Here is a 26,633-nt window from a genome sequence, read left to right as displayed (position 1 = left end):
AACAAACAACAACAGGAGTTAAAGTAAAAGGAAAATCTTTCTGGGACACTGAGTTTGTGATCTATACCTGGAGGCCCCAGGAAAAGCAGTGGGGGCTCTAAGGTAGTGGTTTTCTAGACACTCCAGGTGACCTGTCGGCTGCCATGACTCCTGGGAGGGGGCCAGAGCACTGCCTGGTGGGGTCACACCCTGCTGTGTGTGGGAGTCCTTCGTGGCCTCCCAGACCTCCAAGGCCGTCCACAGTCATCGCGGCTGGACATGCACTCTTATTTAACAGATAACCAAGAAATGGTTCTGTATCATTTTACACACGGAATTTTTCAAGGATGCAGTCACCAGCTAAGTTGAGAAGTTCGCACTTAGTTTTGTTAGAGAACTTCACGAATTCCCATTTCAGAAAATCCATCATCAAGGCCACCACTGCCTGCAGACACCTGAGCATAGCTTGGTCACTGTGGCATTCACACTAATTCTACTGAAAGGGGCAAGTACCAGACCCCTTCCTTCCGTTCTCCCTCAGTAATCATCCTAAAGCACGGTGAAGACATCCATCACACCACACTTCAAAAATTCCTGACAAATTACAGTCTGGGCTTTACACGATTTTCCTTGAAACTGAATAGGAAAGCTGTACTATCCTCAGACTCATCATTGAATCTGATACCTTTGAGTGTTCACAACCATTTATCAACTCTGAGAATGAAGATTCACTGATGACCTTCACACACAAGAACCTATCTTCAGAGTGATTTGTACCTTCAATAATTTCCATACTCACTAAAACTGAACTAAAAAAAATATTTTTAAGGTCAGGAGAGACCAGTGGCTCTCCTCATACCCCATCTGTATTAGACACACAGTTTGTTTGTTTTTTTTTCATACACAAAAATGCCACAGTCCTGGGCAGTACACAGAGACAGCCCCCTGATCTCAGAGAACAATGTCAGGCTCCTGGTGGAGCACGGGCGGTGGGGTCTGCTGGCACGGTCCCTTAGGCCTCTACGTGCCACCACTCTGGGCTCATGGGGCTCTTCCTAGTGCCATGCCCGCTCTCACCTGAAGTGAGTCCCCTCCTAAGACACACAGACCCTCCCTCCAGCTCCTTCCTTTCCTTCCTCAGGGAGACTTTCACGGGGGTACGACGTTCTCCCAGCCCAGAAGTTAAATCCATTTGCTCCGCCTGAGCACCTCCCAACTTCCCCTTGGGAAGATCCTGCCCTCCAGCAGTTATGCAGGGAAGCTGTGCTCTTCCCACAAAGGCAGGTGCACCTGAACCCGCGGCCCCCACACACAGCAGCACTCGATGACCCGCCCTCCAGCAGTTATGCAGGGAAGCTGTGCTCTCCCCACAAAGGCAGGTGCATCTGAACCCGCGGCCCCCACACACAGCAGCACTCGATGACCCGCCCTCCAGCAGTTATGCAGGGAAGCTGTGCTCTCCCCACAAAGGCAGGTGCACCTGAACCCGCGGCCCACACTCGACGACCCGCCCTCCAGCAGTTATGCAGGGAAGCTGTGCTCTCCCCACAAAGGCAGGTGCATCTGAACCCGCGGCCCCCCCACACAGCAGCACTCGATGACCCGCCCTCCAGCAGTTATGCAGGGAAGCTGTGCTCTCCCCACAAAGGCAGGTGCACCTGAACCCGCGGCCCACACACAGCAGCACTCGACGAGCATCTGTTAAGCTGAATAGAGTGATAATCTGCAGGAATACCTTTCTGTAGGCTTTACAGGTATCTGAAAGGAGAGTAGGCAGGTATATGTATATAGAGGTATTCGGAAAGGTCGGAATTACTGAAAACTAGTGTTACAAAAACCAAAGACAGGCTACAGAGAACCCACAAGGCAAAGAAAGAGGAAAACTCTAAACACCAAGGAGCATCCCTGCCTCACCCAATTCCATCTGGTCTCCCCCATTCTTCACCGCTGTGTGCGGCAACCTAGTGTCTGCACACAAGGGTGACCTGCTCTGACCCAGCGCTGACAGAAGCCCCAGGAGCCAAAGCCCCTGGAAGCCTCCTGGGCAATCAATCCTCTGTCTTTATGCCATGAGCTTCTTCTCCTCTGTCTTCTGCGTCCGTGGCCCTGGACTGACTGTGTGGAGCTGGATGAGACCTAAGTCCTCAAGTGAAGGCTGCACTGTGACGTGTCCTGATCGTAAGCAGAAGCTTCTCTGGGCCATCTCAGCAAATAACACAGTCAAACAAGTTTTAAACCAAAGCAACACAGGTTAAAACACAAGCGAGATGTTAACGCCACAGCGCAGGCACAGGGAAGCTCAGGTGCCGTCTGGACGGGCACGCATGGAGTGCGCCAAGATGGTGCATTCCTGAGAGCTGGGGCCCAGGAGGAACCGGACGGCCATACTGGGGTCTTCCGGAGTATTCTAAGGATTGCCCAGGAGAGCAGAGGTTGTCCCGGGATTAATCAAGGATGAGAGAGAGGCAGCCACCCCACTAGAAAGGGCCGCTGAGGGATGGACACTCCTGATGTCTCCACTCGCCTTCCTTGCCAACCACAGCGGGGTCTGGCTTCTCCACAGAAACCAAGAGAGAACCACCACAAGGCCTAACGGGCCGTAATGAGCTGAAGCACTGTGGCGCACAGGCATTTCACGCCTCGGTTACATTAGGTGCTAGACATACCTGGGCAACCGCCTGAAAACCTAAGTAGATGTTGTGCTTGGCCCAAGGCCATGGAGTCACTTGTCACCAAATCCCAAGCCTTCCCCTGAAGCCCTGCCAAGGTGAGTTTCTGGTGAAAGCATGAAACACTGCATGGGGGTCCCTGAGACCACCCTCCAACTTGAAAGGGTACAGAGTAAACCAGCCAAGGGAAAGGGCTGCCAGGGAAGCCGGGCGCTTCCAGAGCCCCCCCCAGCGGAGTCACACAGGGTGCGCCGGATTCCTCCAGCAAGAAGCTGGGACAGCTAGTGCCGTGTTGCGGACCAGGGAGGCTCTCCTGAACCTGGGGGTCAGTCAGGGAAGTTCCAGCCACCCACAGCGAAAGCAGGTGTTTGCCATCCATCACCTTGTTGGTCAACTACCCAGGCAAAGTAGTGCAACATGGCTCAAGTCTCTCTCATCAGTCAGAACACTGCAGGAGCTCAGCTCCCGGGAGCCAGCCAAGGGCCCCTCCTGGGAACGTGCAGGGTTTGAGCAATCCACACCCGCTGAGTTAAACCCTTCCCACATAGGCAGATCAAATCTGCTCCATCACCAGGGCAACAAATACCATCACCCACATCTCTGGGCCCATGTGAGAGAAGGACAGTGATGGGACTGGACATGTACTTCACAGGGCACTGTCCTGCTTCTGAGGTCTGATTTTTCTCAGTTCTCTTTAATATGTGATCTCCAAGAAAGCCTCAACTGTATTTGATAAAAAAACAAACAAACAAAAATACCAGCCGGGCGCGGTGGCTGGCGCCTGTAATCCCAGCACTTTGGGAGACCAAGGCGGGTGGATCATGAGGTCAGGGGTTCGAGACTAGCCTGACAAACATGGTGAAATCCCGTCTCTACTAAAAATATAAAAATTCCTGTAATCCCAGCACTTTGGGAGGCCAAGGCGGGCGGATCACCAGGTGAGGAGATCGAGACCATCCTGGCTAATATGGTGAAACCCCGTCTCTACTAAAAATATAAAAAATTAGCCAGGCATGGCGGCATGTGCCTGTAGTCCCAGCTACTCGGGGGGCTGAGACAGGAGAATGGCGTGAACCCGGGAGGTGGAGCTTGCAGTGAGCTGAGATTGCGCCACTGGACTCCAGCCTGGGCGACAAAGTGAGACTCTGTCTTAAAGAAAGAAAAAAAAAACCTTCAAAAGAACGTAAGAATTATTTCTTAAAAGTACAGCTTCAGAAGCACAGAGACTTGAAAAAAGTTAATTTCTTATAATTCCAAGATGTTTTGGGAACGAGAAATCAGCACAGAAAATGGGCTAGGAGGATAATGGATGAAACCGATGGGCTGATCACGGTTCCAGGATGGTCTCGCCATGGAGGTGACGGGGTGAGTGCTGTAGTGCAGGACTGGGGATGCCACAGGAACGGGTGCCCCAGGTAGGGCGTCATCCAGGAAGGATGAGAAACCTGAGAACAGCTGGGGGGGAACAGCTGGAGGGGAGCAGCAGGGGGGAACAGCTGGGGGGAGCAGCTGGGGGGGAGCAGCTGGGTGGGAGCAGCTGGGGGGAGCAGCTGGGGGGGAGCAGCTGGGGGGAGCAGCTGGGTGGGAGCAGCTGAGGGGGAGCAGCTGAGGGGGAGCAGCTGGGGGGAGTAGCTGGGGGGGGAGCAGCTGGGGGGAGCAGCTGGGGGGGAGCAGCTGGGGGGGAGCAGCTGGGGGGGGAGCAGGGTCCGCTGGCTGCACAGGGGTGGGGAGAGGAGCCCATGAGGGCCTGAGAGCAGCGAGGCCGGGAGGAACCCTAATCCCTCAACTGCACATGACATGGGGCCTGCCGGAGCCCCACAGAGCTTGGAACGGAGCTGGGGAGGAGCGTTTGCCAGGCCTCCCGTCCCCTCCTTCTTCCCACTGGGATTGCTCTGAAGGAAGAAGAACCCATCAAGTCCTTGTAAATGTGCTGGGGAGAGAACCCCTGACAGTGCCTGGTGCTCACTCCTGGGGAGCCACTGTCTCGGGTGGTCCTGGTACCATGAAGTTTCTGGGCTCAGGTCCATGGCACCTGGAAAATGTCGTGTTTAAGTGAAATGATATTCAAAGCCCAAGAGGAAATGTTCCAGGCACCCCTCAGAGACCCCATGAGGCAGGAAGGACAGTGGGGCTACGGGGGCCCCCAGCTTCTCCAGCTCGACCCGTGCCTGGGAATTACTCCCTGAAATCATGAGCAGAGCTGGATGCTGGGTCAGTTCTGTGTGCCTGGAAATTACTCCCTGATATCGATAGCAGAGCTGGACGCTGTGATCTGTGGGACTCTACCCTTAATGGCTTCATTTATTTACATGGATCTAACCGTACATTTGTCTATGTAAAGAAATAAATTTGTCATTTGTTAGATTCGCCTGCACTTGAGATATCTTTTTAAGAATATTTTCCTAGCCATTAAAGAACATAAGTCAATTTTCTGTTTTCATTTCCCTATTGCTATGTGACAAAAGGTCATATTCCATACTTTTTGTATTAAAGGACTTCGAATTACTGATACTTTGAATGACTTCTAAAGTCTTTGCCATATTCTGAATGAAGAATGTGAGCCCCAGGTTAAAAAGATCAACAATTAAATCACAGGGTGTGTGTTCACCAGGAGGCCTGGTGTCATTTTCTTGTGGGCCGTTTGCGATTGGCTGAGGGGGAAGATCTTGTGCTGTGTTCTCACCACGGGCACAGGCGCAAGGAAGCGCCCAGGAAGTGTGGAATTCCTCGATTGCTTTGATTTGGTGATGGTTTCATGGGTGTTTGCTCAGGTCAAGTCTCACCAAAGTGCACATATGAAATGTGTGCAGCTCTTTGAGTATCAATTATACCTCAAAAAAGCTGAAACACTTTTACACTTGAAATAATCGAAGTGACATTTTAATCTAAAGGTATACAAATCTATCACCTACATGGCTGATTTTTCCATGAGAGTCTCATTTACAAGAGAAACACAATTATGAAATCAGTACCCTTTACTTTTAAAGGGTAACGGAAGAAGCATAAGTTTCTGTTAGGACAGCGCTTACACTCTCCCCCATGTTTATTCTGTGGTTAACCACATGGTAGATCCGCAGTGATTCAGGAAGATGAATTATCTGCAACACGCAAAAGTTCAGTCCTCTGGCATGTACGAATCCTGGTGTGGTTTTTGCACAACATTCTGCCTGGGATGCGTGGGGAGAAGCTGTGATAACAGGATCGGGATTCACTCATGCTTCATTCATCTGGGAGGCCTGCGACTGCCCGGCACAGTGTGGGCTGAGCCTCCAGCGCCGAGCACCAGACACTCCACCCTCCTGAGGCACTTGTGCGGATGCAGGTGAGATGCCCAGACCAGGAGGGTGTGCGTGGGGGGTCGGGCTCCAGAGAACTTGAGATGAGATTCAACTGTGTGGATGGGTCTGGTGGAGGTGGTGGCTCCTGGGCTGGGGAGGCATAAAGACGAATCCCAGTGACCCTTGCCCTGAAAAGCTGCTATGTACATTTAGTAGAAGACTGTCGATGAAAACAGACTCTCAGAAGCAAAGAGGGGCCTCGACGGGCCCCCCCACCCATGTGCAATGCCAGTCTTACTCTCTCCCCACTCGAAGGGAGCATCCTCCTCACCTTTCTGGTCCACCTTCCCTTGCGTTGCCTGCAATTATCCACTGAATTCCTGCAGCCCCAAACAGTCTTTTTGATGTGGACTACTTTGAGCTCGACATAAATCAATTAATTAGCAGCGTGTGTTTTTGCTGCTTCATCCACTCACACACTATCTGAGACCCATTCATGTTTCTGGGAGTCCCTCACTCGCCTTGCGCTGGCTGACTCCACTGAGGGACTTGCTGGGATGTCCTCATCCACCTGCAGTGAACGAGCATTTGGATCTCTTCCCACTTAGGTCTGTGCAAACAGTGACACCAGGTGCATCTGAAATATGCCACGTGCCCAGGTGCACGCGGGGCGTGTGCAGCTCCCTGACCCCTCTGTGGCGAGAGAGCAGAGGCCCAGGGTGAAGTGGGGAGGTGTGGGTGTGGGGCCAGGCTGGGGTGGGGGAGAGGACACTGGATTCTGGGTCTTATCTGAGGGCCGAGCAGCAGGTGTCGTGGCAGATCAGATCTGGTGTTGAACTGGCCCGACTGTCCCATAGAACTGATGTTCATGGTTTCTCTGAATAACATAGAAATGGAGCCTTGTTGTCTTGAAACTTGAGAAAGTGACATTTGTCTTATTTGAGTTCCTTTCTTAGGACACTGACCATCAGGCCTCCTGGGTAGTGTGAAGGAAGAGAGACTCACCAGATCACGGCATCTGGACAGTAAGACGCCAAACCCCTCACCCATCATGAGTGCCTGACCAGCCACCTGCCTCCTCCTGACCAACTCCTCTTCCTCACTCTCCCTAATTCCTGTTTTCCTTACACACAGTCACACTTCTTCCCTGCTATATAGTCAGTCAGGAAGATGGATTTGAAGCTGACCTCCCATCTCCTGGCCTGTAGCTTCTGATGCACGCCTTCTTCATTGGCAGTAACCATCGTCTTAGTGATTGGCTTTCTGTGTGGTGAGCAGTGGGATCTGGAACAAACCCCTGCATTCTGGGAAAAGGGAGAGCAGCCTCAGCAGGCCCCCGGCCCTGAGTGCGGTCATGACCACCAGGGACCACCCACCGAAGGTGAATGTGGACAAGAAAAAAAGGCTCCTGAGGACCCAGCCAGAATTCCTGCAACGTCACGGAGAATCATGGCCACCCGGCCCATGCCCCCTTGAAGGGCAGCTGCAAGATTCATCTCATTTGTCTTTCTTTCCTGGACATCTTCAAATCTCCTTCACCACAACCTCGTGATCCTGAGTTTCCATCAAGATGTGCATTGTTTTACTATATTGCTTTAATTTACTCTGCCGGTTATCTGGAGAAATGCAACCTCATCAGCAGAAATTATTTCCATCCTGCCGCTTTTTAAATGTTATTTCCTATAGCCAGGTACTGAGCCCTTCAATGGAGGTCTAAACCCTCCACTCTCTCCCCCTGGGATTGCCAAGCCTGTGGTTTCAGTTCCATGCTCCCAGGTAGATGATGTCAACTCAAAGTCCAATACGCTTATGAAATACTTTTTGTGGTTTATTTTAAGAGTTTTTTTTTAAATATGTTTTTGTTTCATGGAGGTGACACCCTCTGTCTTTGACTTGTGGCAGCCTTCCTCCTTCAGTCTGCGTGTACTGAAGCCAGTGTTTGCTGTACAGCCCCTCAGCCGCAGCAGCCCACAGTGAGGTGCAGGTGCTCACGCCACTGCCCCAGAGAGCTCCTCCATTCGCCCCTCCACCCATAGCCCCTCGAAACCACTGCCCTGCTCCCCAACACGGTAGCACTGTCTTCTCCAAGATGTCACGTGGCGGCATCCCTCGGCCTGTGCCCACCGAAACTAGCTTCCTTCACCGGGCATATGGCCTGGGAGACCTGGGGCATTTGGGTGCATCTTTCCACTGCTGGTTGGTGCCCCGTGTGGAAGCATCCGCGTTGGTTCCCGCCTCCTCCTGCCGATGGACATTTTGTTTTCTTCCAGTTATTGGCAATGAGGAATGAGGCCTAAACACTTGTGTGCAGGTTCGTGTGTGCACGTTTAAGTTTTCTCTTGGGGGACATTTCAGGAGCGGGGTTGCTGGATGACAGGGTAAAGATGTGCTTAACTTCGTAAGAAACCCCCAGACCACTTTCCAGCATGGCGGGACTCCTCCCATTCCCACTGCAGCTTATGAGGGTCCCAGTTCCTCTGCATCATCACTAGAACCTGGGTCGGCCCGTGGTTTTTGTCTGTTTTTAGCCATTTTAATAGATTTGCAGAGGTACCGTTGACTGGCATTTCTCCAGCATCTCTATGATGTTGAGCCTCTTTCTCGGGCAATATGCCCTCTTTATACCTTCTTTGATCCTCCATTCAAATATTTGCCCTCTCTGTAATACTGGGGTTTTTACTTTCTTATGGTTAAGTTTTGATGGTTCTTCACATATTCTGCGTGCCAGTACGTTGTGAGACGTGTGATTCACAAATATTTTTTTCTAGACCATAGTTTGTGTTTCATTCTCTTTAGATTTTTATATTGCTTTATAGAATTATAATTTTAAATTTATGATTAAGTTTAATTTGTCAATCTTTTATGAATCATGCTTTTGGTATCATATCTAAGAACTTTTTGCCCAATCCCAGGCCATACAAATTTTCCCGTGTTTTTATCTAAGGGTTTTATAGCGTTATGTTCTCCATTTAGGCCTGTGATAAATGTTGAGTAACATTTTGTGTCAGCCATGGCCATACCTTTCTCCATCTCTGACAGTATCGTGGGCGTTTGCAGCTCCCAGTGCCCTGTGCTGTTCCCGTCTTCTTGATCAGGTCTTCCTGTGAGTTTCAGGGCATGTCTTAGTGCTGGCGCTGTCCTGGTCCATCAAGGGGTCCCGTGGGCTTGTCCATGTGGGAAAGTCATGACTGTGATGTTGACGGGATGCCCTGTGAGTCAGGGGGAGGTGCTGATGGGGGTTTCCATGTAGGAGAGAGAGATGTTTGGTTTTCCGGATGGTGCAGACTTGAGAGGGGACAAACTTGAGAAATGCCACCAATGAGAAGCCCAGGCAGAGCAGGTCTTGGGGCCGCCCAGCTGTGTGGGAGCCAAACGTGGATGTGTCAGTGGCCACGCCAGGAGGTAAACCCTCAACCAAGGGCCTCTAGGTGTCCAAGGCCAAGTCTTGTTCAAGAGGTGCGTTCAGCTGAGCCAACCATGGCAGAAATGCATAAGGGAGATCCCATGGTTCCTCTGTTTAAATCCTCTGCTAATCCCCACCCGACTCAGAGAAGGAGCCAAGTCCTCACAGCAGCCTGCAACCCCCGCCTGACTCGGCCTCCTCTCGGCTCTGTTCTCCATACCCTTCTATCCCTCTCTGTCTCTTCTCCCACCAGAGAGGAGATCCTGCACATTTATCCTGGTGGATTCAAACCCATCTTTTCCATACAGATAGTCACCGGAATGAACAGGTATAAAGAGTCCTTTTGAAAAAGGCAGGCCAGGCATGGTGGCTCACACCTGTAATCCCAGCACTTTGGGAGGCTGAGGTGGGAGAATCACCTGAGGTCAGGAGTTTCAGACCAGTCTGGACAACATGGTGAAACCCCATCTCTAGTAAAAATACAAAAATTAGCCAGGGGTGGTGGCGGGCGCCTGTAATCCCAGCTACTTGGGAGGCTGAGGCAGGAGAATCACTTGAACCCAGAAGGTGGAGGTTGCAGTGAGCTGAGATCGTACCACTGCACTCCAGCCTGGGCAACAGAGTGAGACTCTGTCTCAAAAACATAACAATAGGAATAATAAAAGAAAAGTGCAAAAATTCAAACAATTTAACAGAAACTGGGGAAAAGAGCTGAATCGGCCCTCCACAGAAGAGGAAATGTGGAGGAATGGCTAATGAAAACATGAAGAGGGGCTCAGCCTAACAGGGGGAGATATCACGTGACACCCACCAGACGGGCAAAAATCCCACCACCCACAACTCAATCAATGCCAGTGTTGGGGAGAATGGAGAGAAGCAGGAACACCACGCCCTGCTAAGAACGGTTGTGAAGTCTATTTTTGTTATGCTTGTATATGAAAGAGTATGTTGTGGGTTATGAGGAAAGTTACATTTCTTACCTGGGATGAAATTTTAAAACTTGAAAGCTACTGACCAGAAGAAACTTGCACTTGTGTACAAAAGGAACGCCCAAGAACGTTCCCAACAAAACACAGTCCTCAGGGCCCCAACCTGGCCACACACTCATCCACAGGAAGATGAAGACATTTCCCATGCTCCCCTCAGATGATGGGAGATCACGCAGCAATGAAAATGAACCATGTCAGTGTGGGTGGGTCTCAGGGAGAGAATGGAGACGGGAGATCACGCAGCAGTGAAAATGAACCACGTCAGTGTGGGAGGGTCTCAGGGAGAGAATGGAGACGGGAGATCACGCAGCAATGAAAATGAACCATGTCAGTGTGGGTGGGTCTCAGGGAGAGAATGGAGACGGGAGATCACGCAGCAATGAAAATGAACCTGTCAGTGTGGGTGGGTCTCAGGGAGAGAATGGAGGACAGAAATAGAGCAGATGCTCAGAGCCATGCAGGGCAGGAGCAGCCACGCAGGAGAACTTCCTTACATCAAAGTTCAAAACTACAGCCGAGGCAACAGAGCAAGACCCTGCCTCAAAAAGAAAACAGAAAGTTCAAAAACTAAATGGCATATTTTTTAGGGATGTGCAGATACGTGGTGAAAGAAACGTACTATGAAGAAAAGTGTGGGAATAATAAAGACTAAAGCAGGAACTGATTCCCTCTGCAGGAGAAGGGAAGGGACCCGGGACTCAGGCAGGGCCTCCAGGGAGCATCCACAGTATGTTTCTTGAGATTCTACTCCCTAAACTTGGTGGAGGTCCTCTGTGTCCAATGTGTCAATATTCTTTATACCTTACCCATACTGTACAAATGCTTTATTTCTATTCAACATTTAGAAGGCAGTTATAAACAAGATGCATTCAATAGCAAGATGGCAGATGAACATCAGGAAGGAACATTCATGAGCTTCCATCCACGGAACCTCACCATGGATACGCTTGTGATCAAGGGCCTGGTCTCCCCTCAAGACACGGTCACAGATCAGAGGCCACACCATCCTAGCAGTGGAGCAGGACCAGCTGGGACAGGGTCCTTCTGTGACACCTGCTGCATCACCAGGCTGTGTGAACGGACTCAATTGCCAGAACTCACAGAATAGCAGTATCAGCGCCGAAACCTCACAGGAAAAATGGTAAGTTCTAAGTTTCTCCATCAATAGTAACTCTCAGATTAATCTCTGTCATCCACCGCTTCTCCAAGAAATAACTTTTTAGGGTGACGTGCCAGGCGCCATGTTGGAGGGTTGGTGGTAGCGGCTTGGGGAGATGCTCGCTCTCTTGGTCTCACTCTCTCACATGCTTCCCCTGGCTCCCTTCGTTCCCCCCACCCCACTTGGCCTGCGTGCTGGAGGGTGTGTGAGGGAGTGGGAGGATGTCGGGGGGTGGGGGGAGGCATTCCGGTCCCCAAGAGACCTGCGGAGGGAGGCGGAGACTGTGAGGGACTCCGGGAAGCCATGGACGTTGAGAGGCTCCGGGAGGCGCTGAAAGATTTTGAGAAGAGGGGAAAAAGGAAGTTTGTCCTGTCCAGGATCAGTTTCTTTGTCATGTAGCCAAGACTGGAGAAACAGATTCCGTGGTCCCAATTTAAAGGCTATTTTATTTTCAAACTGGAGAAAGTGATGGATGATTTCAGAACTTCAGCTCCTGCGCCAAGAGGTCCTCCCAACCCTAATGTCGAATATATTCCCTTTGATGAAATGAAGGAAAGAATACTGAAAATTGTCACTGGATTTAACAGTATCCCTTTTACTATTCAGCGACTATGTGAATTGTTAACAGATCCAAGGAGAAACTATACAGGAACAGACAAATTTCTCAGAGGAGTAGAAAAGGATGTGATGGTTGTTAGCTGTGTTTATCCTTCTTCAGAAAAAAACAATTCCAATAGTTTAAATTGGATAAATGGTGTTATGCTTCCTGGAAATTCACCAAGCTATCCTGAGAGGTCTAATATAAATGGGCCTGGGACACCCAGGCCACATAATCGACCAAAGGTTTCTTTGTCAGCCCCCATGACAACAAATGGGTCGCCTGACAGCACAGACAGCAAAGAGGTAAATTTGCAGCAAAATGAAGAGAAAAATCACAGTGACTCTTCGACATCTGAATCAGAAGTTTGCTCAGTGAGCCCTTTGAAAAATAAACATCCAGATGAAGATGCTGTGGAAGCTGAGGGGCATGAGGTAAAAAGACTCATGTTTGACAAAAAAGGCGAAGTCAGAGAAACAGCCATTCAAGCAACTTGCAGCGAAATTTCTTCGGTTATGGTAGAAGAAACAGAAGCATCACCTTCATCTCAGGATAAAGATAAAGAAAGCCGTTGTACCCGGCAGCACGTACAGAAGAGGATGAAGAAGATGAAGAGGAAGAAGAAGGGATTGAGAGACCATCTGTAAAAGGGAGGAGTAAGAAGATCCTCAAATTCTTGTATTCATTGTTTTCGTGAAAGAATTGTACATAATAGAACTCCTTGTAATGCCGACATTGGGCTTTTCTCCCACCTGTATGTAGTTGTTGCTGAATTTCAGGGGATGTGATTTGAACTATAGAACACCAGAATTCATGAAACTTAACTGTGGAGGTATTTTGAAAATAAAATTTAAGTACAACAACATTTGCTTATTTTTAGAGTCTTTTATGACATCAAGAGAAATGATCCCGGAAAGAAAAAATCAAGAAAAAGAATCTGATGATGCCTCAACTGTGAACGAAGAGACTTCTGAGGAAAATAATCAAATGGAGGAATCTGATGTGTCTCAAGCTGAAAAAGATTTACTACATTCCGAAGGTAATGAAAATGAAGGCCCTGAAAGTAGTGGTTCTTCTGACTGCCGTGAAACAGAAGAATTAGTAGGATCCAATTCCAGTAAAACTGGAGAGATTCTTTCAGAATCATCCATGGAAAATGATGACGAAGCCACAGAAGTCACCGATGAACCAATGGAACAAGATTATTTAGAAACATTTAGATGCAGTATTTTACACACAGTTCTGGTTTTGACGCCGTATAAAACTTTTATGTAAAAAAGTGCACCTTTAGTTTTATAAGAAAAGCAGGTTGTAAAATAAAGTACTTTATGGATAATTCCTGGAAGAGTTGTACATGTAAGAACTGTGAATATCAGCTCCTCTGGGTCCTGCTTACCTTACCGCTGATCTTTCTTTCTTTCTTTCTTTTGGTCTGGGCAAATCAGTGGTTTGTGTATAGATTTTTTTTTTTTTAATTTAGGATTAAAGTTTTTACACTGGAAGGTAATCATAATTTTGAAAAGGTTTTTGAGATTATCACATTTAGTTTATACATATGCAAGAAGGTTTTTATCTTGTCTCTTTCTGATAGCTCTAGCAGTTTTCATATTTTGGTCATAGTTTCAACATTTTAACATGTGAATAACAGGGTTTCATGCTGGTTTCCAGATTTTATTGTCCGGCTATGTACAATGGAACTTTAAGTTATATATATATATGTATATATATGTATATGTATATATGTATATATGTATATGTATATGTATATATATGTGTATATATGTATATATATAATTATATATAATTATATATAATATATAAATATATATAAATATATATTTATATTATATTATATATTATATATAATATATATAATATATTTATATTTATATATTTATATTATATTTATATTATATTACAAATATTTATATTATATAATATATAAAAAATATATAAATATATAATATATAATTATATATATTTATATATTATATTAATTATATATAATATATATTATATTATATATATTATATATATATTATTTTAAGGGGGGAAATGTTATATTTTTCTGTTTCCATAAGAGATGAATACAGTGGATACTTTTTCTATTGGTAGTGATTGAGTTCACCTCTTTCAGAAGACATTTTCTTTCTCTTCTGAGTAAATGAAATAAAATCTGGCCTTTGTGAAACCCTAGAAATCTTAAGTCTGTTGAAATACCAGGTTAAACACATTCCAAGAGATCTGTTCAAACTCAAATTCTTTTGAGGTGCCTGAGAAACAGACTTCATTATTTATGAGAAAATATTCTTTGTTTTTGGAAATTGTGTTCAAATGTTAGCTTACTATTTTGTAGAATGAATGTTTATGAAGCTGATATGAGGCCATCTCAGAACCAAGCAGGTTCCTTGACCTTTTGCTTGCTTTTCTGAACATTGTGAATATTACACGTCTTTCCAAATTATTCTAGAGTATGCAAGTGTCAATGGTATGAAACAGCATTGTACTGGAAGAATTAATATATTACTTTAATATGTACCTGAGCTAAATGACTGAAGCTTTAGGGGTGCATAGAAACCACCATAATTTGTATGACATTTTGAAGTGAATTAAATATTTTTGAACATGAAGAAAAAAAGTAACTTTTTATAGCTTTGCATGGGTCTATTTTTCAATTCATATTTTATTTGACTAACTGATTGAAAAGATATATATTGTGTGTGGTGTGTGATTTTGTCTGTCAGGATAATCATAGCTTAATTTCTATTATTATTATACCAATATCATTTAGTTTTTTTTAAGCTTTTCAATTCCTGAGGGTATTAATCAGGGTCTTTCTGTCTCATTAGACAGAAAACAAATCCAAACTGTGTGAGAAAAAGGAATGCATTGATCCCGAGGACTGAGAAGCTCCCAGGCTTAACTTGCTTGGGATTCAGCTACATGTACAGTTTCAAGTGGCGTCCTGAAACTCTCTCTACTTCCCCAACATCGGCTCCGTGTTTAGCTCCACGAACTTCAGACTTAAACAGCATCACTGGCTCCTGCCAGGATTCCATCTCCACGAACCTCAAACTAGAACACCAGCCTGGCTTGTCCACAGGTCTCCAGCTCCAAAACCTAAGACATCAGTGGCAGTACCTACTCCTCCCGGGGGCTCCAGCTCTGAGACCCTCAGACGTGAACCACAGCACCAGCTCTTCCCCACATCTCCAGCTCCACGACCCTCAACTAGAACATACCAGCTCCTCCGTGGGTCTCCAGCTCCACGACCCACAAACTAGAACACTGCTCCCCACTGTATCTCCAGATCCACGACCCTCAACTAGAAACACCAATACCGACTCCTCCGCGAGTTTCCAGCTCCACAACCTAAGACACATCAGAGGCAGCATTGGCTCCTCACGTAGACTCCAGCTCCGGGACCCTCATATTTGAACCGCAGGACCATCTCATCCCTGGATCTGCAGCTGCACAACACACAAACTAGAACAACATCAGCTCCTCCCCAGGTCTCCACCTGCACGGCCCTCAAACGGGAACATCAGCTCCTCCCCAGGTCTCCAGCTGCACGGCTCTCCAACGGGAACATCAGTACCTCCCCGAGTCTCAAGATGCATGGCCCTGAAACTGGAACATCAGATCCCCGCAGGCTCTCCAGTGGCACGGTCCTCTAAAGGGAACATCAGCTCCCCCACGGGTCTCCAGCTGCACAGCTCTCAAATGGGAACATCAGCACATCCCCGGGTCTCCGGCTGGAAGGCCCTCAAACAAGAACATCAGCTCCTCCCCAGGTCTCCAGCTGCAAGGACCTCAAACAGGAACATTAGCTCCTCGCTAGGCCTCCAGCTGCACAGCCCTCAAACGGGAACATCAGCTCACCCCCGGATCTCCAGCTGCACGGCTCTCAAAACAGAACATCAGCTCCCCCATGGGTCTCCAGCTGCATGGCCCTCAACATCAGCTCCCCGCTGGGTCTCCAGCTGCACAGTCCTCAAACTAGAACATCAGCTCCCGCCCAGGTCGCCAGCTGCACCACCCTCAAACCGGAACATCAGCTCCCACCTGGGTCTCCAGCTGCACGGCCCTCAAACTGGAACATCAACTCCCCCCGGGTCTCCAGCTGCACAGCCCTCAAAGGAGAACATCAGCTCCCCTCTGGGTCCTCAGCTGCATGGCCCTCAAACTGCACCATCAGCTCCCCCCACTCCCCAGGTCTCCAGCTGCATGGCCCTAAAACTAGAACATCAGCTCCCACCCGGGTCTCCAGCTGCACGGCCCTCAAACTGGAACATCAGCTACCCGCCGGGTCTCAAGCTGCACAGCCCTCAAAGTAGAATATCAGATCCCCGCAGGCTCTCCAGCTGCACGGCCTTAAACTGGAACATCAGCTCCTGGGCCCTCAAACTGGAACATAAGCTTCCGGGCCCTCAAACTGGAACATCAGCTCCCCCACTGGGTCTCCATCTGCACATCTCTCAAACTGGAAATTCAGCTCACCCCAGGGTTTCCAAATGCACGGCCTTCAAACTAGAACATCAGCTCGCCCCCGGGTCGCCAGCTGCACGGCCCTCAAACTGGAACATCAGCTCCCACCCGGGTCGCCAGCTGCACCAACCTCAAACTGGAACATCAGATCCCCATGGGTCTCCAGCTGCAGGGCCCTCAAACTGGAACATCAGCTCCCTGCCGGGTCTCCAGCTGCACGGCCCTCAAACTGGAACATCAGCTCCCCACCAGGTCTCCAGCTGCACGGCCTGCAAACTGGAATATGAGCTCCCCGCCGGTCTCCAGCTGCATGGCCCTCAAACTGGAACATCAGCTCCCGTCAGGTCTCCAGCTGCATGGCCCTCAAACTGGAATATCAGCTCCGCCCCAGGGCTCCAGGTGCACAGCCCTCAAACTGCAACATCAGCTCCCAGCCGGGTATCCAGCTGCATGGTCCTCAAACTGCAGCATCAGTTCCCCCCCGGGTCTCCAGCTGCACAGCTCTCAAACCGGAACATCAGCTTCCTCCTGAGTCTACAGCTTCACGGCCCTAAAACTAGAACGTCTGCTCCCCTCTGGGTCTCCAGCTGCACGGCCCTCCAACTGCAACATCAGCTCCCCCACCAGGTTCAAACTGTTCCAGGTTAAGGGCTGTGCAGCTGGAGACCCGGTGGGGAGCTGATGTTCCAGTCTGAGGGTCTTGCAGCTGGAGACTCGGGGGTAGCCGATGTTGCAGTTTGAGGGCTATGCAGCTGGCGACCCGGATGGGAACCGATGTTCCAGTTTGAGAGCTGTGCAGCTGGAGACACTGTGGGGAGCAGATGTTCCAGTTTGATATTCCTCCCCGGGTCTCCAGGTGCATGGCCCTCAAACTGGAACATCAGCTCCCCGCCGGATCTCCAGATGCACAGCCCTCAAACTGAACATCAGCTCCACCTTGGGTATACACCTGCACGGCCCTCAAACTGGAACATCAACTCCCTACCGGGTCTCCAGCTGCACGGCCCTCAAACTTCAACATCAGCTCCCCGCCGGGTCTCCAGCTGCACGGCCCTCAAACTGGAACATCAGCTACCCCCCAGTCTCCAGCTGTACGGCCCTCAACCTGGAACATCACCTCCCCACCAGGTCTCCAGCTGCACGGCCCTCATACTGGAACATCAGCTTCCCGTGGGGTCTCCAGCTGCACGGCCCTGAAACTGGAATATCTTCTCCCCCCCGGGTCTCCAGTTGTATGGCCCTCAAACTGGTACATCAGCTCCCCGGCCCTCAAACTGGAACATCAGCTCCCCGCGGTGTCTCCAGCTGCACGGCCCTGAAACTGGAACATCAGCTCCCTCCCGGGTCTCCAGCTGCACGGACCTCAAACTGGAACATCAGCTCCCGTCCAGTCTCCAGCTGCACGGTCCTCAACCTGGAACATCACCTCCCTACCAGGTCTCTAGCTTCATGGCCCTCATACCGGAACATGAGCTTCCCGCTGGGTCTCAAACTGCATGGCCCTCAAACCGGAACATCTTCTCCCCGCCACAGGTCTCCAGTTGCATGACCCTCAAACTGTTACATCAGCTACCCGGCCCTCAAACTGGAACATCAGCTCCCGCCGGATCTCCAGCTGCATGACCCTCAAACTGGAACATCAGCTCCTCCCGGAGTATTCAGCTACGTGACCCTCAAACCAGAACAGCTCCTCCCCGAGTCTTCAGCTGAACGACCCTCAAGCTAGAACATCAGCTCCTCCTCAAGTCTTCAGTTGCAAGACCCTCAACTTAGAACATCAGCTCCTCCCCGAGTCTTCAGCTGCAAGATCCTCAATCCAGAACATCAGCTCCTCTCCCGGTCTGCAGCTGCAAGACCTTCAAACTACATCAGCTCCTCTCCAGGCCTGCAGCTGCAAGATACTCAAATTAGAACATCAGCTCCTCTCTAGGTCTCCAGCTCCAAGACCCTCAATCTAGAACATCAGCTCCTCCCTGAACATCCAGCTGAAAGACTTTCAACGCAAACAACATAAGCTCCACCCCGAGTCTTCAGCTGCAACACCCTTAAACTAGAACATCAGCTTCTCTCCAAGTCTTCAGCTGTAGGTCCCTCAAGCTAGAACATGAGCTCCTCCCTGGCTCTTCAGCTGCATGACCCTCAAACTAGAACATCAGCTCCTCCCCGAGTCTTCAGCTGCAGGACCCTCAATCTAGAACATCAGCTCCTCTCCGGGTCTGCAGCTGCAAGACCTTCAAACTAGAACGTTAGCTCCTCTCCAGGTCTGCAGCTGCAAGACACTCAAACTACAACATCAGCTCCTCCCCAGGCCTCCATCTCCATGACCCTCAATCTAGAACATCAGCTCCTCCCTGAGTCTCCAGCTGAAAGACCCTCAAAGCGAACAACATCAGCTCCTCCCCGAGTCTTCAGCTGCATGACCCTCAATTTAGAACATCAGCTCCTCTCCGATTCTTCAGCTGCACGATCCTCAATCTAGAACATCAACTCCTCTCCGGGTCTCCAGCTGTAGGGCCCTCAAAATAGAACGTCAGCTCCTCCCTGAGTCTTCAGCTGCATGACCCTCAATCTAGAACATCAGCTCCTCCCTGAGTCTCCAACTGAAAGACCCTCAATGTGAACAACATGAGCTCCTCCCCAAGTCTTCAGCTGCACGACCGTCAAACTAGAACATCAGCACCTCCCTGAGTCTTCAGCTGCATGACCCTCAATCTAGAACATCAGCTCCTCTCCGGGTCTGCAGCTGCAAGACCCACAAACTAGAGCATCAGCTTCTCTCCAGGTCTCCAGTTGCATGACCCTAAATCTAGAACATCAGCTCCTCCCTGAGTCTCCAACTGAAAGACCCTCAATGTGAACAGCATCAGCTCCTCCCCGAGTCTTCAACTGAAAGACCCTCAATGTGAACAACATCAGCTCCTCCCCGAGTCTTCAGCTGCATGACCCTCAATCTAGAACATCAGCTCCTCCCCGGGTCTGCAGCTGTAAGACCCTCAAACTAGAACATCAGCTCCTCCCTGGGTCTGCAGCTGCAAGACCCTCAAACTAGAACATCAGCTTCTCTCCAGGTCTCTAGTTCCATGACCCTAAATCTAGAACATCAGCTCCTCCCTGAGTCTCCAACTGAAAGACCCTCAACACGGACAACATCAGCTCCTCCCCAAGTCTCCAGCTGCATGACGCTCAATATAGAACATCAGCTCCTCTCTGGATCTGCAACAGCAAGACCTTCAAACTAGAACATTAGCTCCTCTCCGGGTCTGCAGCTGCAAGGCCCTCAAACTAGAACATCAGCTCCTCTCCAGGTCTGCAGCTGCAAGATCCTCAAACTAGAGCATCAGCTTCTCTCCAGGTCTCCAGTTCCGTGACCCTAAATCTAGAACATCAGCTCCTCCCTGAGTCTCCAGCTGAAAGACCCTCAAAGCGAACAACATCAGCTCCTCCCCGAGTCTTCAGCTGCATGACCCTCAATTTAGAACATCAGCTCCTCTCCGATTCTTCAGCTGCACGATCCTCAATCTAGAACATCAACTCCTCTCCGGGTCTCCAGCTGTAGGGCCCTCAAAATAGAACGTCAGCTCCTCCCTGAGTCTTCAGCTGCATGACCCTCAATCTAGAACATCAGCTCCTCCCTGAGTCTCCAACTGAAAGACCCTCAATGTGAACAACATGAGCTCCTCCCCAAGTCTTCAGCTGCACGACCGTCAAACTAGAACATCAGCACCTCCCTGAGTCTTCAGCTGCATGACCCTCAATCTAGAACATCAGCTCCTCTCCGGGTCTGCAGCTGCAAGACCCACAAACTAGAGCATCAGCTTCTCTCCAGGTCTCCAGTTGCATGACCCTAAATCTAGAACATCAGCTCCTCCCTGAGTCTCCAACTGAAAGACCCTCAATGTGAACAGCATCAGCTCCTCCCCGAGTCTTCAACTGAAAGACCCTCAATGTGAACAACATCAGCTCCTCCCCGAGTCTTCAGCTGCATGACCCTCAATCTAGAACATCAGCTCCTCCCCGGGTCTGCAGCTGTAAGACCCTCAAACTAGAACATCAGCTCCTCCCTGGGTCTGCAGCTGCAAGACCCTCAAACTAGAACATCAGCTTCTCTCCAGGTCTCTAGTTCCATGACCCTAAATCTAGAACATCAGCTCCTCCCTGAGTCTCCAACTGAAAGACCCTCAACACGGACAACATCAGCTCCTCCCCAAGTCTCCAGCTGCATGACGCTCAATATAGAACATCAGCTCCTCTCTGGATCTGCAACAGCAAGACCTTCAAACTAGAACATTAGCTCCTCTCCGGGTCTGCAGCTGCAAGGCCCTCAAACTAGAACATCAGCTCCTCTCCAGGTCTGCAGCTGCAAGATCCTCAAACTAGAGCATCAGCTTCTCTCCAGGTCTCCAGTTCCGTGACCCTAAATCTAGAACATCAGCTCCTCCCTGAGTCTCCAGCTGAAAGACCCTCAAAGCGAACAACATCAGCACCTCCCCGAGTCTTCAGCTGCACGATGCTCAATCTATAACATCAGCTCCTGTCCGGTTCTCCAGCTATACGACCCTCAATCTGGAACATCAGCTCCTCCCTGGGTATCCAGCTAAAAGACCCTCAATGCGAACAACATCAGCTCCTTCCCGAGTCTTCAGCTGCATGACCCTCAGTCTAGAACATCAGCTCCTCCCCGAGTCTTCAGCTGCATGACCCTCAGTCTAGAACATCAGCTCCTCTCCGGATCTCCAGCTGTAGGGCCCTCAAACTAGAACCTCAGCCCCTCCCCGAGTCTTCAGCTGCACAACCATCAAACTAGAACCTCAGCTCCTCCCTGTGTCTCCAGCTCCACAACCCTCAAACTAGAACCACACCAGTTCCTCCCTGGGTCTCCAGCTCTACGACCCACCAATTAAAATAACATCAGCTCCTCACGGGTCTCCATCTGCATGATCCTCAAACTAGAACACCTCTCCCACCTGGATCTCCAGCTCCACGACCCTCACAGAACAGCCAAACCAGCTCCTTCACTGTCTTCAGCTCCACAACCTAAGACATCAGTGGCAGCACCAGCTCTTCCCTGGACCTCCAGCTCAACGACTCTCATAGACTTAAAAGGCAGCACTGGCTCCTCCCCAAGGCTCCATCTCCACCACCTTCAGATTTGAACAGCGATAGCACCAGCTCCTCTCCAGGTCTTCAGCCCCAAGACCCTCCCTGACCAATCCCTTCTTACGAAATTCAGCAGTCAAGAAAACTGCAGCAGAAGTAAATGAATAAATGTTTTGTTTTCAAATCGATGTCTCTTTTATGTTCATGAGTTAACTTTTCTACTTTCCATTAGCCTTGCAATCTACTTATGTCCAATGTGAAACAGAAACACACCATTTGAAATCACGTTTAAAAACTTAGTAGTATTTTTAAAGAAAATCACCACACAGCTGTAGATGCGATCTTATTTCTCTCTGCCTGTGCAGAAGTCTTATGAAAATTCAAACTATGAATTTACTTTGTTGAGATTCCCAGAATACACATTAATCCCAACTGTTACTCCCCTCCTTAAAATCTTTTAACATATTCCCATCACCTGAGCATAAATGCCAGCTCCCATCCACAGCCCAAAGTGCCCAGCACGGCCCTGCCCTCTACCCTGGTCTATGGTCTCCCCTCTTAAATGCCAGCTCCCATCCACAGCCCAAAGTGCCCAGCACGGCCCTGCCCTCTGCCCTGGTCTATGGACTCCCCTCTTAAATGCCAGCTCCCATCCACAGCCCACAGTGCCCTCACAGCCCTGCCCTCTGCCCTGGCCTGTGGTCGCCACTCTGGTGCCTGGCCCAGCCCTCCCCACCCCTCTGCCCTGGCTTATGGTCTCCCCTCTTAAATGCCAGCTCCCATCCACAGCCCACAGTGCCCAGCACAGCCCTGCCCTCTACTCCGGTCTATGGTCTCCCCTCTTAAATTCCAGCACCATCCACAGCCCACAGTGCCCGGCACAGCCCTGCCCTCTGCCCTGGTCTATGGTCTCCCCTCTTAAATGCCAGCACCATCCACAGCCCACAGTGCCCAGCACGGCCCTGCCCTCTGCCCTGCCCTCTGCTCTGGCCTAAGGTCTCTCCCCTGTGCCGTTCCCTTCCTGACGGACAGGCCTCTGTCCGTTCCTCAAACCACACAGGCTCAGGCCTGACTCCAGGCCTTTGCCCTGCTGTGCCCTCTGCCTAGGGTGCCTTTCCCGGGCTCTGCATCCTCCTCTCAACCCGCTGAGCTCCAGCCTGCTGGTCGCCCCTCAGGTGGATGAACACATGGTGTCCTCTCGCCCCGCTGGCTTTTGCACAGGCTCTTCTCTGTGCCAGACACGAACCCTCTCTATCGGGGTTTACTCTCTAAATACCCTTCGTCCTTGGAGTCTCCACTGAAATATTGCTCCCTGCCCACCCCCCTCCCTTGGACTTAACCTTGGTTAGGTTGCCAACCCCCGTCTCCTGACTCCGAGAAGCTAGATGCTCTCCTAGCACTCAGAACTTGCCCATCGCCACATTTTGCACACCCGTGATTACTGGGTTAGGTTGGTGCACAAGTCATCACGGTTTTTGCCATTACTATTAATGAACTGCAGCACTGGCTCCTCCCCATTTTTTTTTTTTTTTTTTGCCATTACTTTTAATGACTGCTGCACCAACCTATTAGAATCATTTATATTTATTCATCCATCATCTGCCTTCCCCTCTAGAAAGGAACCTCCATGAGAATAGAGGCCAAATCTACTTAAATCACTCCACCTTCCCACACATTGTCAATAATCATTTACTGACTGACTGATAGAGAAATGCCTTCCCTGTTGCTGGGATGAGGCACATGACACGCCCCTTTGAAAGTCACTGTCATGGACAGTTGGCATTTGCTCTTCACTGCTGCACCCGTGGCGTGGCTGGGCTTAGGCTGATCTAGTCTGGCCTTGACTCCAGGCTGAGGGTGGGAACCATGCCTGCTCCACACGCCTCTCATCCCACAGCCAGAGCCGCCGTTCCCTGGGGCACGCACATCTCGTGGGGAAAATCAACAGCCTAAGAGGGCAGGCCTGGCAGTGCCACACATTCCAGGCTTCTGCTTGTGCCGTGTCTGTGAAAATCTCGTTGGCAGAAGCAAGTCACCCAGCCACGAGCCACACCTATGGGATGGATAAGTCCATCCACCCTCCCTCGGGCTCTGGCAAGGATGTGGCTGTGTCATACTCTTACAGGGGGAATGAAAAACTGAGGCCCAAAATTAAATCACCCATGGTAAGAAGTGTCAGTCTCTGTGTCCCCACACTGGAATTCTTCTTCACCAGCGGGTTTGCCTGAGCTGACTTCCCTTTGCAATGGTGTCTGCAGGTTTAGGCCAATGCTGTTCCCCATGGAGGACAGAGAAGCCTCAACGGGCCTCTCTGTTGGGAAGAATAAGATATTAGCTTGGCGCGAAACAACCGCAAGCCACAGGTGGCCCACGCCCCGTGAGACAGGAGAGGGGCAGAGAACTGTGGGAACTCAAGAAAGCTTGCATCCCTAGCCCCTCCCATGTCCCCAGCCCCTCCCCTGTGTCCCCAGCACCCTCCCCCGCATCCCCAGCACCCTCCTGTGTCCCCAGCACCCTCCCCTGCATCCCCAGCACCCTCCTGTGTCCCCAGCACCCTCCCCTGCATCCCCAGCACCCTCCCCTGTGTCCCCAGCCCTCTCCCCTGCTTGCCCCATCTCTTTCTTTTTTTCATTTTCTTTCTTTCCTTTTGTTTGATTTGAGATAGGGTCTGGCTCTGTCACCCAGGCTGGAATGCAATGGCACGATCTTGGTTTACTGCAACCTTCACCTCCTGGGCTGAAGCAATTCTCCCTCCTCAGCCTCCCCAGTGGCTGGGACTACAGATGCACGCCACCACACCCAGCTAAATTTTTTTTTTTTTTTTGGGAGAGACAGGATCTGCCATGTTGCCCAGGCTGGTCTCAAATTCCTGAGCTCAAGTAACCCTCCCACCTCAGCCTCCCAAAGTGCTGGGATTACAAGCATGAGCCGAGTCCAGCCTGCTTTATTTTTCTCTACAGTACTTGGAATCTTCTAATGTACTAAGGACACGTGTATTTTCTTTCTTTCTGTCTTCCCTAGAACAGGAGCTTAACGTGAGCAGGTGTTTTTGTTTATCTCATTTATCACCCTATCCCCAGTGCCTGGAACAGGGTCTGGCACATGAATGGTGTGTTCTAAATAAATATTTTTAATAGATAAATAAATGAAATATCCTACAAGAGAAAGCTAGTATCTGGAACTCACCCATCAACAGAATCTAAAAGCCAAAGACCTTTAGCCTGTCTCCGCCTCTGAACACACCCAACCCCGGAGGAGCCAGCAGAGGAAAAAGAGGAACAAAGGTGGGGAAGGGAGCAGGTGGTGCCCACCAAGTAAGGAACCCTGAGGCTTAGGCCAAACCTGAGCTGCAGAAGGGACCAATCTAGGAACTGGGTGTGAGATTAAAGTTTAGATTTGTCTGGCTTGGATTTTTTAACACCGAAACAAGGGTTAGTCCATTCTTTTTTTTTTTTTTTTTTTGAGATGGAGTCTCACTGTCCCCCAGGCTGGAGTGCAGTGGCGCGATCTCAGCTCACTGCAACCTCTGCCTCCCAGGTTCAAGTGATTCTCACGCCTCAGCCTCCCGAGTAGCTGGGATTACAGGCGTGCACCACCATTCCCAGCTAATTTTGTATTTTTAGTAGAGATGGGGTTTCACCATGTTGGCCCCCTGGCTCACGCCCGTAATCCCAGCACTTTGGGAGGCTGAGGTGGGCAGATCAAGAGGTCAGGAGATCGAGACCATCCTAGCTAACATGGTGAAACCCTGTCTGTACTAAAAATACAAAAAATTGCTGGGCGTGGTGGCTCACGCCTGTAATCCCAGCACTTTGGGAGGCTGAGGCGGGTGGATCATGAGATCAGAAGATCGAGACCATCCTGGCTAACACGGTGAAACCCCGTCTCTACTAAAAAGACAAAAAATTAGCCAGGCATGGTGGCGGGTGCCTGTAGTCCCAGCTACTCGGGAGGCTGAGGCAGGAGAATGGCATGAACCCAGGAGGCGGAGCTTGCAGTGAGCCAAGATAGCACCACCGCACTCCAGCCTAGGCGACAGAGACTCTGCCTCAAAAAAAAAAAAAAAATACAAAAAATTAGCTGGGCGTGGTGGTGGGCGCCTGTAGTCCCAGCTACTCAGGAGGCTGAGGCAGGAGAATCGCTTGAACCCCAGAGGCGGAGGTTGTAGTGAGCCAAGATCGCGCCACTGCACTCCAGCCTGGGCGATAGAGCAAGCCTCTGTCTCAAAAACACACATAAAAAAACCTTCAAACGAATGTAAGAATTATTATTTTTTAAAGTACAGCTTTAAAAATGCCCCTTACAAATACATCAGTGTTATATTAAGGCAAACCTACTTCAGAAGCACAAAGTTAATTTCTTATAATTCCAAGAAATATGTGAATGTTTAAAAAAAAGAAAAAAAAACACCCGAAAAGGGATCAAACTCAAGATAGTTTGGAACATTTTATTGCAAAAAGAAGGGCAGAGAACAGTCTTCTTCTTCATACCTGTTCACCACAGACCTCCCTGAGAGCAGTAATTTTTAGCAGCTCTCCTGTGCAAACAAGTCTCATGAAGGAATCAGTGTATGGGCCACAAATACCTTCTCAGTGTGGTTTCACCTAGAATACAAGCACTCAGAAGCACAAATTTAACTGAAGTGAGAAACCAGGCCATTTTGTAGCTTCAGTTTTTCTACCAGTAATATATTAATTTCTTGAAATAGCCTAATAATTTAGTTCTACTATCAAAACAGAAGCCCAATCTGGGAGCACAATTATTATAGAAGTCAAACTAATTTCAATCATATTAGTATACGAATTCATATTAGCATAGGCTAATAATTCATATTAGTAGAGGCGGGAGGATCACTTGAGCCTAAGAGTTTGACACCAGCCTGGGCAAGACAGTGAGACTCCATCTCTAATTTTTTTTTTTAAATAAAGAAATTCAGAGAGGAGAAGGAAGTGGATTGATATGTGTCTATCCAA

The 26,633-nt window shown here is 49.6% G+C and overlaps 2 protein-coding genes and 1 pseudogene across 5 annotated transcripts in view; 2 read left to right on the top strand and 1 right to left on the bottom strand.

Moving 5' to 3' along the window:
* Positions 1-26,633, bottom strand: part of PDCD6 (programmed cell death 6) — a 43,415-nt gene that overhangs the window by 10,901 nt on the left and 5,881 nt on the right. The window lies entirely within an intron of this gene.
* Positions 2-26,583, top strand: LOC134730344 (B-cell CLL/lymphoma 9-like protein). Of its 2 annotated transcripts, XM_063604110.1 has the most exons (3): positions 5,870-5,970; positions 6,883-11,459; positions 14,925-26,583. In XM_063604110.1, exon 3 carries the CDS (start codon positions 15,694-15,696, stop codon positions 17,209-17,211), a length of 1,518 nt encoding a protein of 505 aa, XP_063460180.1. In that variant the 5' UTR covers positions 5,870-5,970; positions 6,883-11,459; positions 14,925-15,693; the 3' UTR covers positions 17,212-26,583. The 2 variants fall into 2 exon arrangements, with proteins under 2 accessions (XP_063460179.1, XP_063460180.1); XM_063604109.1 differs by having other exon boundaries at positions 2-11,459.
* Positions 11,766-13,802, top strand: LOC117980187 (serine/threonine-protein phosphatase 4 regulatory subunit 2-like; annotated as a pseudogene).

This window comes from Pan paniscus, chromosome 4 (genome assembly GCF_029289425.2).
Source record: "Pan paniscus chromosome 4, NHGRI_mPanPan1-v2.0_pri, whole genome shotgun sequence".
Taxonomy (NCBI): domain Eukaryota; kingdom Metazoa; phylum Chordata; class Mammalia; order Primates; family Hominidae; genus Pan; species Pan paniscus.
This window is presented reverse-complemented; position numbering and strand designations above follow the sequence as displayed.

What these genes read in the sequence shown, in the direction of transcription:
- LOC134730344 (XM_063604109.1), top strand. Translation starts at nt 15,694, where the DNA reads ATGGCCCTGAAACTGGAACATCAGATCCCCGCAGGCTCTCCAGTGGCA.